General features: G+C 47.2%; 1 protein-coding gene across 5 annotated transcripts in view; it reads right to left on the bottom strand.

The window, feature by feature from the left end:
- Nucleotides 1-325: 325 nt before the first annotated feature.
- The window catches only part of JCAD (junctional cadherin 5 associated), a 76,369-nt gene continuing 62,376 nt past the window's right edge, over nucleotides 326-14,318 (bottom strand). For all 5 annotated transcript variants that reach the window (XM_026000873.2, XM_026000872.2, XM_072749269.1 and 2 more), the window contains 2 exons: nucleotides 7,796-11,577; nucleotides 326-2,996 (listed from right to left, as the gene is read on the bottom strand). In XM_026000873.2, coding sequence (XP_025856658.2) covers nucleotides 2,962-2,996; nucleotides 7,796-11,577 — 3,817 coding nt within the window. In that variant the 3' untranslated portion in view covers nucleotides 326-2,961. The remainder of the gene's footprint in view (nucleotides 2,997-7,795; nucleotides 11,578-14,318) is intronic.

The raw sequence follows: 14,318 nt of genomic DNA, 5'->3' as shown, positions 1-14,318 counted from the left end.
TCAAAACCCTAACCTACAATTCTAGTAAGGAAACCAGGATCTCCAAGAGTAGATGCATTTTCAGGGACTTTTAAAGAATTCCATGTGACAGGCAGCATGGAACAGAGTTCTGCAGACATGCGCCAGAACTGCACCCCCTTTAGTGGGAAGGTTCCTGCAATCCACAGAAACCTGAGGTCGAAAATGATAATGAAGATACCTGGTTTTTGGCAACCTGAAAATTTTCTTCAAAGAAAGGTAATTAGAGCCAAATTACCAACATGTTCTCTTTCCCTTCTTTTGCAAATCAAAAAATACAAATAAATTTCATAGGCAATTCCTCATGTAATGTTTAGTCCAAATGGTCAAAGGTAGAACTTTTAATTTCATAAGCCCAAAATCATGAAACACCAACAGTTAGCATACATATGAGAAAACAATGACAAAGACAAGATAGGAAAACTTTTTTTTTCAGGCCACAAATAATAATGGAGAGTTATATATGCATCAGAAGTAGTAATAATAAAATAATAATTAGCATTAAGTTCAAAACTTCTGGGAAAGCTATTTTGGATTACAGGATGTATTATTTACCTCAGAATGTGCAAGCTTAAAACTCAAATTGTCAAAGTTATCCCCCAACACACACCAAAAAGATTTATATACAGGCTTAAGTCCAGAAATTAAGGTTCAAAGTAGAAATACTGATAATTTCAACAAAATTCAGAATGGTTTCAGAAAGATGGTACAATTTAGAATAAAAACCAGAAGACCATCATTATATTGCTTTGTGGTATACATAGGTTACCATGTTTTTTCTCTTCAGGATCCTTTTCTTTCTCTTGAGGAATAAGCTAAAATTTGATTACTTTCATTTAAAGAAGTTTTTAGATGGGATCAACAAATTTAAGAAGTCAGAGTAGAGTTAATAGACATGTATATATGTATGTTTCTATATGTGTACATACATACATATACGTACACCTCACCTTCTTCCATTTGTAATTTAAGGAGGGAAGCACACCCCACAAAGACCTCCAGGTAGCCACCCTCATTTGGTTTTAGCAGATGACTTGAGTGATTCACCAACTATTAGAGTAACTGACCTCTTCCCTATTAAACTTTTCCTGGGGAAAAAGTTTCCGCCATTCCTAATGCTAAGACTTGGCCCATCTCATTTGCTGGGAAAGCAAGAGCCTAGTACAACTTTTCACAAGAGCCAAAATCTGGAAACAAGTAATAGAAGACTGCATAAGAGAGGTAAGGACCAAGAATGCAGATAAGTGTATTTGAAACAACTGTTCAGAACTACTTAGATTCTGTGTTGTTTATTATAGTCCAAATACATGAAGTTTTTATGAAATAAAATCATATGGTACAGATAAAAATGGGCCATGAAAGCCCAGTCGGAGTTGTTTGCAGGCCAAATTGCAGACCACCCAACAATTTACATTTTAGGAATTTGAAACATCTAAAAATAGAGAAGGTGGTTTCTCAAAAAAGAGAGAGGGAAGGAAGGAAAGAGGAAGGAAGGCGACAAAAAACCATTCAGGAAGTGTTAGCTAACAAGATACCCTACTTAGAAAGAAGGGACAAATGCATAAAAATGCTTAAAATTTGTGCAGGCTACTGCAATAGTAAACACAGTAGAATACATAGGCCTCGTAGTACTTTTGTATTGGCATATATATAATGTCTCTAGCACTTTTAAAAAATATGCAGAGACTAATAATTAAGGATCATTCTAGATAAAAATACAGTATTTCATAAAGGGGCAGGGGGCAGTGGAGAGGAAAGTATCGTCTCAGGGGAGATCCCCACAGACATACCGAGATGAAACTATGTTTTTTGGTAATTCTAGTGGATATGGCAGCAAAAATAGTTGTAAGGATGTTGGCTGGTTTTGAGAGGGTTATTTTCAAATATAACCTTACAGCTACATTTGCGAAAGCATCTTTGTGAAAAGTTCATTTTATTAACCCTGTAATACAATGTCTATATTGACATCTCTTTTTAAGATAACATAAAAGTAGCTGAGCTGTGAAGGGGTAAGGGGTGTGTGCTTTAAAGCAAATGTGAACCCTTTCTGGGTTCCTCTCACACAAAGGGATACAGACTCTTAAATAAAATAATACTTCCTTAAAAATCTGCCACCTCATAATTGTTTACATCATAGAAAAATAGCATTTTTGTAAAAAGAAATATAGTTACTTTGTTAAAATGGTCTATTTTAAACCAGCAATTACTTTTCATATAAAGAATTTCTAAACATCCATACAGAACATAAAAATAGATAATACTGAGGGCAAAGCAGACGATGGCATGTTTGCGAATGATCAAAGTATTTCATCGCCAGATAAATAATACTCTGAATACATTATGGTACAATTTTTAATCTTTTAGAAACTTAAAAGATATTGCTTTTTATTCTCTGATGGCAAGTTACTTATAAATAGAGTTACTTGCAGCAGCAGAAGGCCAAATTGATTAGAAACGGGCATATAGATTCATCCCATTTCCCCTAAACTCAAAGTGCTGGAATGCCAGGCAGTTGGCCCAAGTCCCAAACTCCTTAACAGGAGCATGGGCCACAGGCTATGGAGATGCAAAGGGGAATTAATGACATTCACAGTCCCTTCAAAACCATTCCCGTTTGAATTTTACATGGAACCAGATTAACACCAAACTATTTACCAGCTTGGCTAAATCCATCACTAAGGAGAGTTTATGCAACTCCTCTCTACATACAGGCATTAACTCTTCATATTATAAAAACAGATGGTTTCAATAGACTAATGCTTTATTTCCACAAAGTGATTCTGGAGGGATGGTGAATTTCTTGGTGGCAGTGGTAGAGGATGCGACAGTACAGTACAAGCCAGCAGGCGCCAGCCAACACACGGGCAGGCGGGGCGGACAGGCCAAACAAGAAGACACCCAGTTAGTAAACTCTAGCGATCCGGTGCTTCACTGGCAATCTCCTCACACCCTCTCCACTCTGCTAGGGTCATACGAATCTATAAAAGAGAAAAAAAAAATTACTGGTATATTCAATTAGAGTGTTTTCTGTTCAATCCTCAGACATAAATAAATATTTTGAGGGAACAAAATTCACAGGTGTAAAGTGAACGCTTAGACATTTAAACAATATGGTTTTCACTGAGGAGTAAGAAACTATCATCAAAAGGCTGTTTTAAAAGGACACTGTATTGGTCATTGTACATTGTACAATTGGTACATTGGTCACTACCTAATCAGAGAAATGGAACATCATTCAACTTTAAATGTAACACTAGTAGGGCACCTGGGTGGCTCAGTGGTTGAGTGTCTGCCTTCAGCCCAGGTCATAACCTCTGCATCCTGGGATCGAGACCCGCATCAGGCTCCCCGGTCAGTGGGAAGCCTGCTTCGTCCTCTCCCTCTGCCGCATTCCTTACTCATTCTCTCTCTCTCTCTCCCTCAAATAAATAAAATCTTTAAAAAAAAAAGAAAACATGAAATCTAGGATTGGTACAATTTGACAGCTATAAAAACTATTGTAAAACGATTTCTTCTTAAATGTGCCTGGACAACTGTGCAATACGAAGGCCGTACCGATCCCAATTTCTCCAGCAGCAAAACGCCCTACCACGTCTGCTGACACAGTCTCAGCTTAGCCATGACATGCTTACTACCCAGACGACACACCTGTGATGGCTAAGACCGTGCTTACAGCGCTGAGTCAGACATTACAAACCAAATAGGACAACAGTGCCTGCATTTAGGAAAAGCAAGCGGCCTGCTCCTCCCCAAATGTGATTTGCTGCACCAAGTGCCTGCGTGGCTAAAGCAAGTGGAGCTCAAGTGGGTTGGCTGCCTTCTGATTTTTTACACTCAGCAACACCCAGTGTGATAACATCCGATATGAACAGCTGAGCGCTACATTTTTGTGCTCAGTCAGCCTCATTGTGTGTGGATTTGGAGGGGGACCTCCTCTGAGCAAGAACAGTTTTTTCTCTGCTGGAGATGAGGGGGGGCGGTCACTTCCAGCCGGTGAGAGGCCAGAAAGACGCTGAGCATCTACTGAGCATAGGTTACATCCAGTGGGCACCGAGCAGTTCACCTCGGGCCAGGTACAGGGGGACACCTCTGCAGAACAAGTCCACACCCCACAGCCCTACTGATGCAGCTAATGGCCCGGAGCCAGGGAGCCAGGGAAAGAACTCTGTAGAACAATGGGCTCCTTCTGCCAATCACGGACAGTGTAGGTCCAATAAAAATATAATGTGAACCACATAACATTATTTTAAATTATCTAGAAGGTGTGATAAAGCAAGTAAAAGGGAACAGGTGAAATTAATTTTAATAATATATTCTATTTAACCAAATACATCCAAATTATTATTATTTCAACAGGTGATCAATATAAAAATTGAGAAACTTAAAAAAAACTTTTTTTAATCCTAAGTCTTTGAACCCTGGTATGTATTTTACACTTGCAGCACACCTCAGTTTGGATAAGCCCCATTTCAAATGCTCAAGGCCCCACATATGACCAGGAGCTACCATCCTGGCACGTGGAGATCTAGAGGACAGAGAGGCTACTCTGAGTAGTGAGAATCCTGGTTCCAGTGGGCAGGATTTCGGGTAGAGACAACACACTAAGGCCTGCCCTTGTGGGTGTTTTGTGCATCAACATGATGGAGAGCTACATCCAGCCTTCCCACAAGTGGCATTGCTTGGCATCTCACACCCTCCCAAGATGCACCCCTTTGGGCCCAAAGCAGTCTCTCCTTGTTCTCCTCCTGCACCCAGATGGATAGAGTATGCCACGGAGGTTGACAGAACCAGGGTTCTGAACACTACCAGTTCCTAAGATTACACTTCCAAACTGGAACACGATCCATCTAGCAGAGATGGCATTTTGTCACCTGAGTTAAGTTTTGAGGTGCTGACTTCTTAGCCAGAGGCCCAAAAGACCACTAAAAAGATATCAGCTGAAAGGACCACCTTCAAGGATCACTGTGTGTGGAAGGGCATGTGCATGTGTGTATGCTGGGCGGGGGTTAGATATACGGTGGCATAAACTTATTTTCAAATTCCAGAACAAAATCTGAATTCTAAGTGGGCTGTGAATTCGGGAATAGTGAAGTGGTTCCTACACACTGGGATGACAGGGGCAAGGGTGGGTTGGGGGATGGAGATGTTGATTCTTATGTATAAAATGATAAACTATATCAAGAAGAAAACATGTCCCAGAGTTTATCAGCAAAAAAAGCAACAAGGCTTTATTCTCACTTGTGAAGCAACAGTGAGGAGAAGGTAAGATATCTCAAGTTTGACTGTCATAGTCATATGATCCACATTCCTCTCAAAATGATTCTGGATACGCCTGGTGACCATCACATGAAGGAGGTGCACCCGAGCTCCTCTTCCTGCATGAAATTGTCCCTAATGGTGTCCTGCTCTGCCATTATTTAAGAGTGCCAGAGGGGACTGTGTGCATCATGAGCAGCTCTCTGCCTTTAGATTTGTGGTCACTTTATTATGTATTAATAAAAGCATCAGATGGAGAAGAGGAAAAAAATATTTACTAAATGTCAGTAACTACAGTTTATTTTTTATTTTTTATAGATTTTATTTGTTCATGAGAAACACACACACACACACACAGAGAGAGAGAGAGAAAGAGAGAGAGAGAGAGGCAGAGACACAGGCAGAGGGAGAAGCAGGCTCCATGCAGGGAGCCTGACCTGGGACTCGATCCCAGGTCTCCAGGATCACACCCTGGGCTGAAGGTGGCACTAAACCACTGAGCCACCCGGGCTGCCCAGTAACTAGTTTAAAAAAAAAAGTAATGGAAGAGGTGTTCCTAGTGGTTAACATTAAAATTGGCATTACCTACATGTTTGCAGATACCTGTCCAACCCTCTTCACGTACCAAATGATCTAAACCCTCTTCACATGCCAAATGAGCTAAAAATTGAGGGAGTACTTTATTGAACTAGAAGTTTCGTGTCATGAAACATTCCCTGAAATATGTGGCCATGAACTGAGAAAGAGAAATCTTGACAAACTGGTAACAGGATTTGCCTCATTTAAAAATCCTTACAATCTTCAGGATGAGACCAGACTGATGAAGAAACTCATTTTAACTCACACTCAAAAGCGAGTGGGCATATTTTGCATGGGAGGAGAGAGGACCCATTTATTAGAGCTGAAGCCTAATCCCAACAGCTCAAAAAATGGGTCGTATAACACTTTTTCCCCACCATTATGGCAAGAGTTCCACATCTTAGTGTTCTCTTGGCAAAGACCTTTATCAAGTCAGATGATCCAAGAGGGCCCTGACAAATGGCTTATTTCAATAATGTATTTCATGTAAGAAACTAAGAAACACTGGCCAACACTAAGAATCATACTGCATTCGTGGGAAAATTTAAGAAATGCCACGTGGATGTTTTGCAGAACAAAAATTCTGGATTTTTTTAGCTGAAACAAGTAATCTTGTCCACTGACAGAGAAGAGGGAGTAGGGGCGCTGCCCCACTGGGGGTTGCCTCAGGAGAGGGGCTGGGGGCCCAGGGTCAGCATGGTCACACACACAAGGGCAGTTTCCCCCTTGCTGTAAAAAGGTCTAAATGAATGATTTGAGGTCCCTCCCTGTGTGTGGCTTATGATGCAGGCCTTCTGACATATACCTCCACTCTTTTTCTAATCAGTGCTAGCATAAATGATTTCTAATTGCCCAGCCTCTGAAGAAAATGCTGGAAATGGAGATGCCTGTCTGCATCAGAGCTGAGAGGGTGAGACTGTTTGGGGACAATCCCCGTTGCTGCCCCTGATAACCTGCCTGGTGGTTTGACCTGGAGCAGCTCTGAAGGCATTAAGGTGACAGAAGGGAGAGGCCCAAAGGCCTGGGGGTGCCCTCTGTCCTGGGCTTAGCCCTCAGACCTTAGGAGACCTTATGGGACAGAGCTAATGGGTGAAACTTTTAGGGGTGGGGTGCTGAGAAAGTGCAAACTGTTCCTTCTATCTACTAAACCTTTTTAAAGTTTCATAAATGGTGTGGTAGCAAAAACAGATAAAATGGGACAAAGGACTTTGGAAGGTTCGGTGTAAGACACAGCAGCCCGGCTGGGTAGTTTATTTAATTATCTGGGTATCTCTTTCTTATTAGGTTAATAAAGAACATGCAGGTGGTCCGGGTGAATGTTGTTTGGGAGAGAGTGCAGAGCATGTGCGGCACGGTCTCTACAAGGTTCATCAAGGGGTGGCACCAAAGCTGGGATACTTTACTGATTTACCTCTTCACAGTCAGGGACCCAAGATTTATTTATACAGATAATTGTATATAATTGTTTGCATAGGTAATTTCCATAAAGACATAATCATTTATGATGTACCACGGGATACTGATTTTTAAGGAAAGCTTCTGGATGACTCTTTGGAAAATGAAGAATCTTCTGGTATGATAATTCACAAACTCAGCTTTACCAATACAGGATTTTCATCATCTGACAACCTGGTATTTTTTTTTTTTTGCTTTTTGTTTTTTAAGATTTTATTTATTTGAGAGAGAGAGAAAGAGAGAGAGGGAGGGAGGGAAAGAGAATGAGAATGTGAGGTGGGGAGGGGTGGGAGCAGATCGAGAGAGAAGCAGACCCTCCACTGAGCAGGGAGCTCATGCAGGGCTCAATCCCAGAACCCTGGGATCACTGCCTGAGCTGACAGCAGAGCTCAACCGCTGAGCCACCCAGGCATCCCCAACCTGGTGTTTTTTATACTCTAAGACCATGAAATTAATACTGAGCCCTGCCTGCGGCCTGCCTCCTCACCTGGGCACCAGAAGTCCTGCTGGACAGTCTTCTCTCTCTGTGATGCTGGATGCCCGTCTTCTTCCAGCGAGGGGGCTCCCTTGGAGACAGGGAGGGGGTGCCCAGCCTTCAGGTCCCCCGCATTTGGAGATACCGGGCCTCCGGGTGGCACCCTCTCGGCCTTCAGGTCCTCGGCCTCCTCCACGGAGTCGGCGCTCCGGGAACTCAGGAGCCTCATCCGAGACACAGAGCTTACCTCCTTCATCCTCATCAGGCGGTCGGGGTCTGCTCTCCGAGGGGGGGAGGCCAATTTCTCTTGTAAACTTTCGATCACTTTGGAAGTGCTTCTGAGCCTCTTTTCTGCGCCTGCCACGCTCGGGGTCCTTTCTATAAAGTGGAACAGAGTGGACCTGAAGGGTGGTTTTGTCTCCGTGTCCCTGTGATCGCAGGATGTGAACTCCTGGGGGCTGGGCTGAGGCTCAGGACTGGGAGCCTTGCTGGGGACAGTCCTGTCCACACTCACGTGCTCAGCAGTCGGGGCAACCCGACGGGCACCGTCCCTTTCCCCTACAAAGAGAGGGCTTTCGGTCCAGCCACACTTCCTCCTGCCATAGAAGGCGTCCGTGGACACCGCGGGGTCATCTGGCTGTGCTGAGCTGGATGCAGCCTCCTTCCTGGGGGCCTCTGGCCTGCAGACACTTCCATCGGGCTCAGGGTGCTTGTTCTGCCCTGTTCTCTGGGCACCTGGCAGTAGGGACTCCACGGCCACCTCGATGCCCAGGATCCTTGCAGCCCTTGCTTGCAGGGACTCATTTGGGGGGATTTCTATGGCACTTGCTTCCCCTAAAGAGCCATCTGACTTCTCAGCACTCCGCTCTGGTGCAGGTAGCAGCCCCACAGACCTCAAGTCTGGGGCGGACAGTCCTCGGGCTTTGCTGGCAAGAAAGAGTGGGAGCCGCGGCCCCTGCTCCCCTCCACCACCAGCCTTCCGAGGGGCTGCTGCACCTGGCCCACCAGAAATGGACATGCCGGGCAGCTCCTGACTTTCCCCGGGCTGCCTCAGCTCAGCTGGCTCAGACGAGAGCACTGGCTTCATGTCACTGGACTTAGAGGACGTCACTGCGTTCACAGGACCCAGGCTGACTGCTGGCTTGTTCATCCTGTGCTTGGCCTCCTGGTCTCCATTCTCGGTGACCGGGCTGGTGTGTGGAGACAGTGAGGCCGCAGCCCTTCCACCTACCACTGTCACGGGGCCCAGGGACCAAGGGGGGACGTGGGGCCGGCCCAGCTTCTGCTCCTCGCTCCAGCTCTCGGACTTACTCTTCACTCTTCCCGACCTGGGCCTGGGCTCCTCGGGTGCCAGCATCCCTAGGGCAGCCTCAGCTCTTTGTACCTGGCCTGCCTCACCCAAGCCCCGGCTCTTGGCAGTGGTGTCCGCGTGGCCTTCACACCGCCACTCCGTGTCACTGTCCTCGCTGCTCCTGCCACTGCCACTGTGACTGCTCTCCTCCTCCTCCTCCTGAAGCTCCTTGTTAAAACTTTCCAGCTGGCTTATCAAATCCCAGGGACGCCGGCTCACTGGCTTCAGGAGAAACTGGCCAAAGAGCTGCTGACTATTGCAGGGGCCGGTGGTCTCCCCCTTCACCACCTCGCCCCGGGGCACAGGGCTGGCGTCGCGTCCGCGGCCATCCACGCACGGCTGAGTGGGCCCTGCTTTCAGAATAGGTGCGTGGCTTATGCAGGAGGAAGTCTTCGAGAAAGCGCTATTGCTGGAGGGGCTGAGGGACATCTGACCTTTCAGGTGATGAGCATGTGGCCTCTGGCTCTGGTGGCTGGAAGCTAACACCCCAGGCAGGTGAGCTTCGGAGGCAATGGGATCTGAAAATCTGGGTGTCAGTACTGCTTTTGGGGACCCTCCCGGCTTCTCGCATGGGAGGGGCAGAGGGCTTTTGGAGTCCTCGGTGAAAGTGGTTTGTGTCTGCTGATCTCTGTACTGGTGCCCTGGCCATGAGCCAGAATACTTGAGCTCTCTGTGCTTTGTAGGGTGAAGGAATCTGAGGTCATTTGTTTGTTTCCCTTCTTCTGGTTCCCCCAGATCTTGTTTCTGGAACTCTGTTCTCCCAACCATACTTCCTGTGAGAGCTTGCAGCTCCAGGTCCGTGGAAGACATGCTCAGCAGACTTTGTTCTTGCAAAGCCGGGCTCTTATCAAGCCTATTCTTTTTATCAGAGCTCTGTTTTAAGTCATTGTTGTTCGTATCTATATCTGGCAGATGTGATTCGGATTTAACTGGGATGGAAACCAAACAAAATATCGTCTCGTTCATTTTTTTCTTTGAACTTTTCTTGGTCTGAATCCCAGTTTCAAACTTCTTGAGCGTGGTTCGAGTTTCGCAGGTACTCTCATCCTGCGGGCTTGGGGAGGGGGCCGGGCCTTCTGGGTGGCCACGCGGGCTGCCACCCACAGCAGGCCACTGTCCTCTCACAGCACCATGGTCTCTTTGGTCAGGAAAGCTGCCATTCTCTGCATCCCCGGGGAGATGGCCCCATAGCCACCGGGGACCAGGACTGGCTGGGGCGGAGCTGCTGGCGTTGCCTGGTGGGGTCCTCACGCTCCGTGGGCTCAAGACGGCGCCGTCCTGTTGACTGTTGCCATGAGCAGGTGCTGGGGCAGTACCCGGACTCGAGCTGTACAACATCTCAGCAGCCTGTGTTTCTGGATGGAAACCCTGGGGCTGGGCTAGTTTAAAATGTCGTATCCGGGGATCATCAAAGGGAATATACAGGACAGAGCTGTCATAAGCGGTGGTTGGCCGGGGCTGTAGAGGGAACGCTCGAGGAGAGCGCGGACTCGCACCATACTCGGTCCCGGTTCCCAGCGGCCTGGAAGGAGGCTGACCCCCGGCACTGGGCACCTCCGCGGGATGCTGCTGTTGACGGAGCCCAGCACACACGGGCCTGGGGGCCGCATCGTCCCCGTAGGGGTTGGTGATGTGCTGCAGCGGTGACCTGTACGACGGCGGGGGCACGTACACCGGAGGCTCTAAGCCGGAGTCGGATGCACAGAGCTCCAGCCTGGGCTCGTTGGCTCTGCTCAGGTAGGAGGCGCACAGGTCTGCCTGCTGACCATCCGGAGAGTCGCTGCTCTCCATGCCCACTCGGGAGTTCTGGTGAGAGTCGTAGGACGGAGGCTTGAGGGGTCTCCCAAACTTGGGCCGGGGCAAAGGGGCCGAGGAGCCACTCTTCTCGAGGTTCCTTGTGGATTCCAAATTGGGGGCACAATTTGGAGGGTAAAATGGCATTTTAGGAACACTTGGAAAATGTCCATCATTCAGTGGAATGGGAATCTCCATGCAACTCAGGCCCTCGGGGGAAAGAACCCTGGGCAAGGACTGGGATTTCCCTTTGCTTTGAGAATTCAGCACCTGTTCTCCTTGCATGAATGGGTACAGATCTTGAAACAGTCTCTCCCCGTCACCATCAGACATCTGCCTCCCTAACTTCCTTGGCTGGTGCCAGCTCTCAAGGCTTATAGTCTGCCACTTGGCAGGTGCTGCCATTCTCAGCTCTTCTTCCCAAACTGCCTTCTTCATCACATTCTCTGTCCTTCCTCCAACTTCCCATGGACCCTCCCTCATGTGGACAGGCAGACTGTGGGCTTGGGCCATTCCTCTGCCCTCCAGGTCTTCTCGGTCCCTTGGCCCAAGGAAGCCACCAACCTCCTGTCCTCTTCTTCTCCAGTAGGCGTGGTCGTGAGCAGTCTGGGGCTGAGAGGACCACCTTAGCACGGGCTGGTGGTAAAACCTACAAAACAGACAGGCACAGAAGTTATAGCCGGGGAAGACCCATGCAGGAGAAGCATTCCTTCGTCTGCTCTATGACTGGTGCTCCCAGTCAAACACAGGTCAGTGCTTCTGCAAAATATATTCCCAACCCAAGTACTTATTGACTTTAAAGAAAACATGTCCCACTAATTATGGTTGGAAGGCAGCCATGTGTTTTGCCACCAAGGGCCTAGGAGTGGCAGCAACAGGCTGCCCACAAACACATCAGGACATTGGTGATACTTGAGAGATGTCAGGGCTCTCATAATGTTCAAATGCCCAAGGGAACAAGGGTCAACTCAAGAGTAGTATTTCTCAAAGTGTGGTCATGGGCCACTGGGAGTCCACTCTCCCCCTGAGTCCTGACCACTGAGGTCTCCTGGGAATTTGTCTGGGAACTGGCTTTTTAGAACCCCACCCTCGGGCAGTGGTTCTTAACCTCAGCATGGGCACGAATCACGAGAAAGGGTTGTTCAGGCACAGACTGCTGGGTCCCATCCCCAGTTTCTGATTCAGCAGTTTCAGGTCGGACACTACAGTATGCATCTCCAACACGTCCCCAGGCGATGGGGGTCCCAGCACCCCACTCTGAGAATCATCACCGCACGTTAGACTCTACAGGGACTTCCCAGGTCTTGAGGCCCAGCCAGCATCCCTGCTGCATCACGCTAGAGTCCCAGAGGCAGGAGACTTGGCATCGGGGTTTCTCGGGCACCTTAGATATGCCCACTGTGCAGCTAGACAGAACCATGGCTTCGTCAGAGTTCCTGCGATTCCCTGATGGCAAGAATCTCCCCATGGGCTCACTAAATACACGTTACCAAGTCCCTCGGGTAAAAATCCAGATTTGGTAGGTCTGGGTTAGGGTCCAGGTGCCCACATTCGTAGCAAGCACTCTAGGGGAGTCTCACCTCAGGTGATGTGGGAAAAACTGCTCGGGCTGATTTCGAAACTCAGCCGGAGAAGAGGGGCTCTGTCCATGTGCCAGAACCCCCTGCCAGGCAGGACACAGTAGCACCAAATGCCAGCCTGGTTCCAGCCTGCTGCCCATCACCTGGCCACACGTCAGAATTTCCCTGTGAACCTTTAAAAAATATGAAGGCCCAAGGCCCACCAATCTAGCAAGCAGCACACCCCCAATGTATTCCGACATCATCCAGAGTTCAGAATCACTGTTCTAAGGCAGATGAGGAGGAAATCAGAACAGCCTTGTTAACCCTGCACAGAAACAGTCAGCTGCTAAGTGACAAGAGACCAGGACTATGACATTGGAAAACCCAGAAACTGTTATTTTGATATATATCCCATAGTCTTGGTGTGGGTGAGGGTGCGGATTTTCGAAAAGCCTTGGTTCTCTACCAGGAATCTGGGTTCTTGGGGACATTAAGTGCTTCCTGCTTGTTAACGCACCCTCACTCCGCTGAGACAGGTACTGCTGCCATTCCCGTTTGACAGAGGAGGAAACTGAGGCACAGATGGTAAGTCATTTAACAGTAACATGCACTTGGCACTTATGCTGTGTCAGGCACTGTGCGAAGGATGCCAAATGAGCTGTATGCATTTCCACTGTTTGTTCTCCCTTTTAAGGGACTGGGGCATAGAGAGGTTTAACATCTCTCCCAAGTTGCACAGCCTGGAAGTTAGTAGGGACAGCTTCAAATGCAGTCAGTGTGGCCCTAAATAAAGCCCATTCAGGTAGCCATTCCATTTCACAGCTCCCAATGTCATGCAAAATTCCTCAAGTGAATAATTTTAACAGATGAATAGTATTGTATCATACATACAGGATTACTTTAAGGGCCTCTCTGTAGATGACATTCTAAAACACTATGAGAAACGCTATTGCTTGCAAACACTAAGCAGGTCTCGGGTTATTTAGAATAAATCCTTAGAAAAGGAATTAATAGATCAGGGGCTTTATATTATCTCTATTGTCAAATCTGCCCTTAGATCAGCGGTTCCAATCTACTTTCCCACCTGTGGTGCAGAGGAGGGCCAATCTTGCCAGACCTTTCCCATCTCTGGTTATTACAATTAATTTGTTTCCTTATGAGATAAGTGGAAATAACTTCTGATTGGTTTTAATTTGCATTTCATTGATTACAAGTGAGGTCAGCTTTTTTTTTTTTCATGTGCTCAGGTGTCATTTGTGGTTCCAAACGATTTCTACAACACAGCCCACTTTTCAGCTGATGGACAATGGAGGGAGGGTGGTAGGAATAGGAGGAGCTTTGGGGCCACTGGTTCTGGGCAACAGCGGGAGGCCTGGGAGGCAGGGGAGTAACCTCCAGGGACAGGCTGAAGGGGGACCATTCCCAACACACTTGATGGAGGCTGCTGTCCTTTAGGAAGGAGCCTGGATGGTCAATGAAGAGCGAATATCTATGATGATGACATTACAGGCATACCTCACTTTGTTGTGTTTCACAGATATTATATTTTTTACAGATTGAATGTACAAGACTTCAGTGGAAGAAGTTATTGCAAATGGGGTGGAAACAGCAAGAGAACAAGAATTAGAAGTGAAGTCTGAAGATGAGATTCAATTGCTGCCATCCTGTGATAAAACTTGAATGGATGAGGAGCTGCTTTTTATGGTTGAACAATGAAAGTGGTTTCTTGAGGTGGAATCTGCTCCTGGTGAAGATGCCGTGAAGACTGTTGAAATGACAATAAAGAATTTAGAATATCATATAAACTGAGTTGATAAAGAAGCAGCAG

Source organism: Vulpes vulpes, chromosome 2 (genome assembly GCF_048418805.1).
Source record: "Vulpes vulpes isolate BD-2025 chromosome 2, VulVul3, whole genome shotgun sequence".
NCBI classification, from domain to species: domain Eukaryota; kingdom Metazoa; phylum Chordata; class Mammalia; order Carnivora; family Canidae; genus Vulpes; species Vulpes vulpes.
This window is presented reverse-complemented; position numbering and strand designations above follow the sequence as displayed.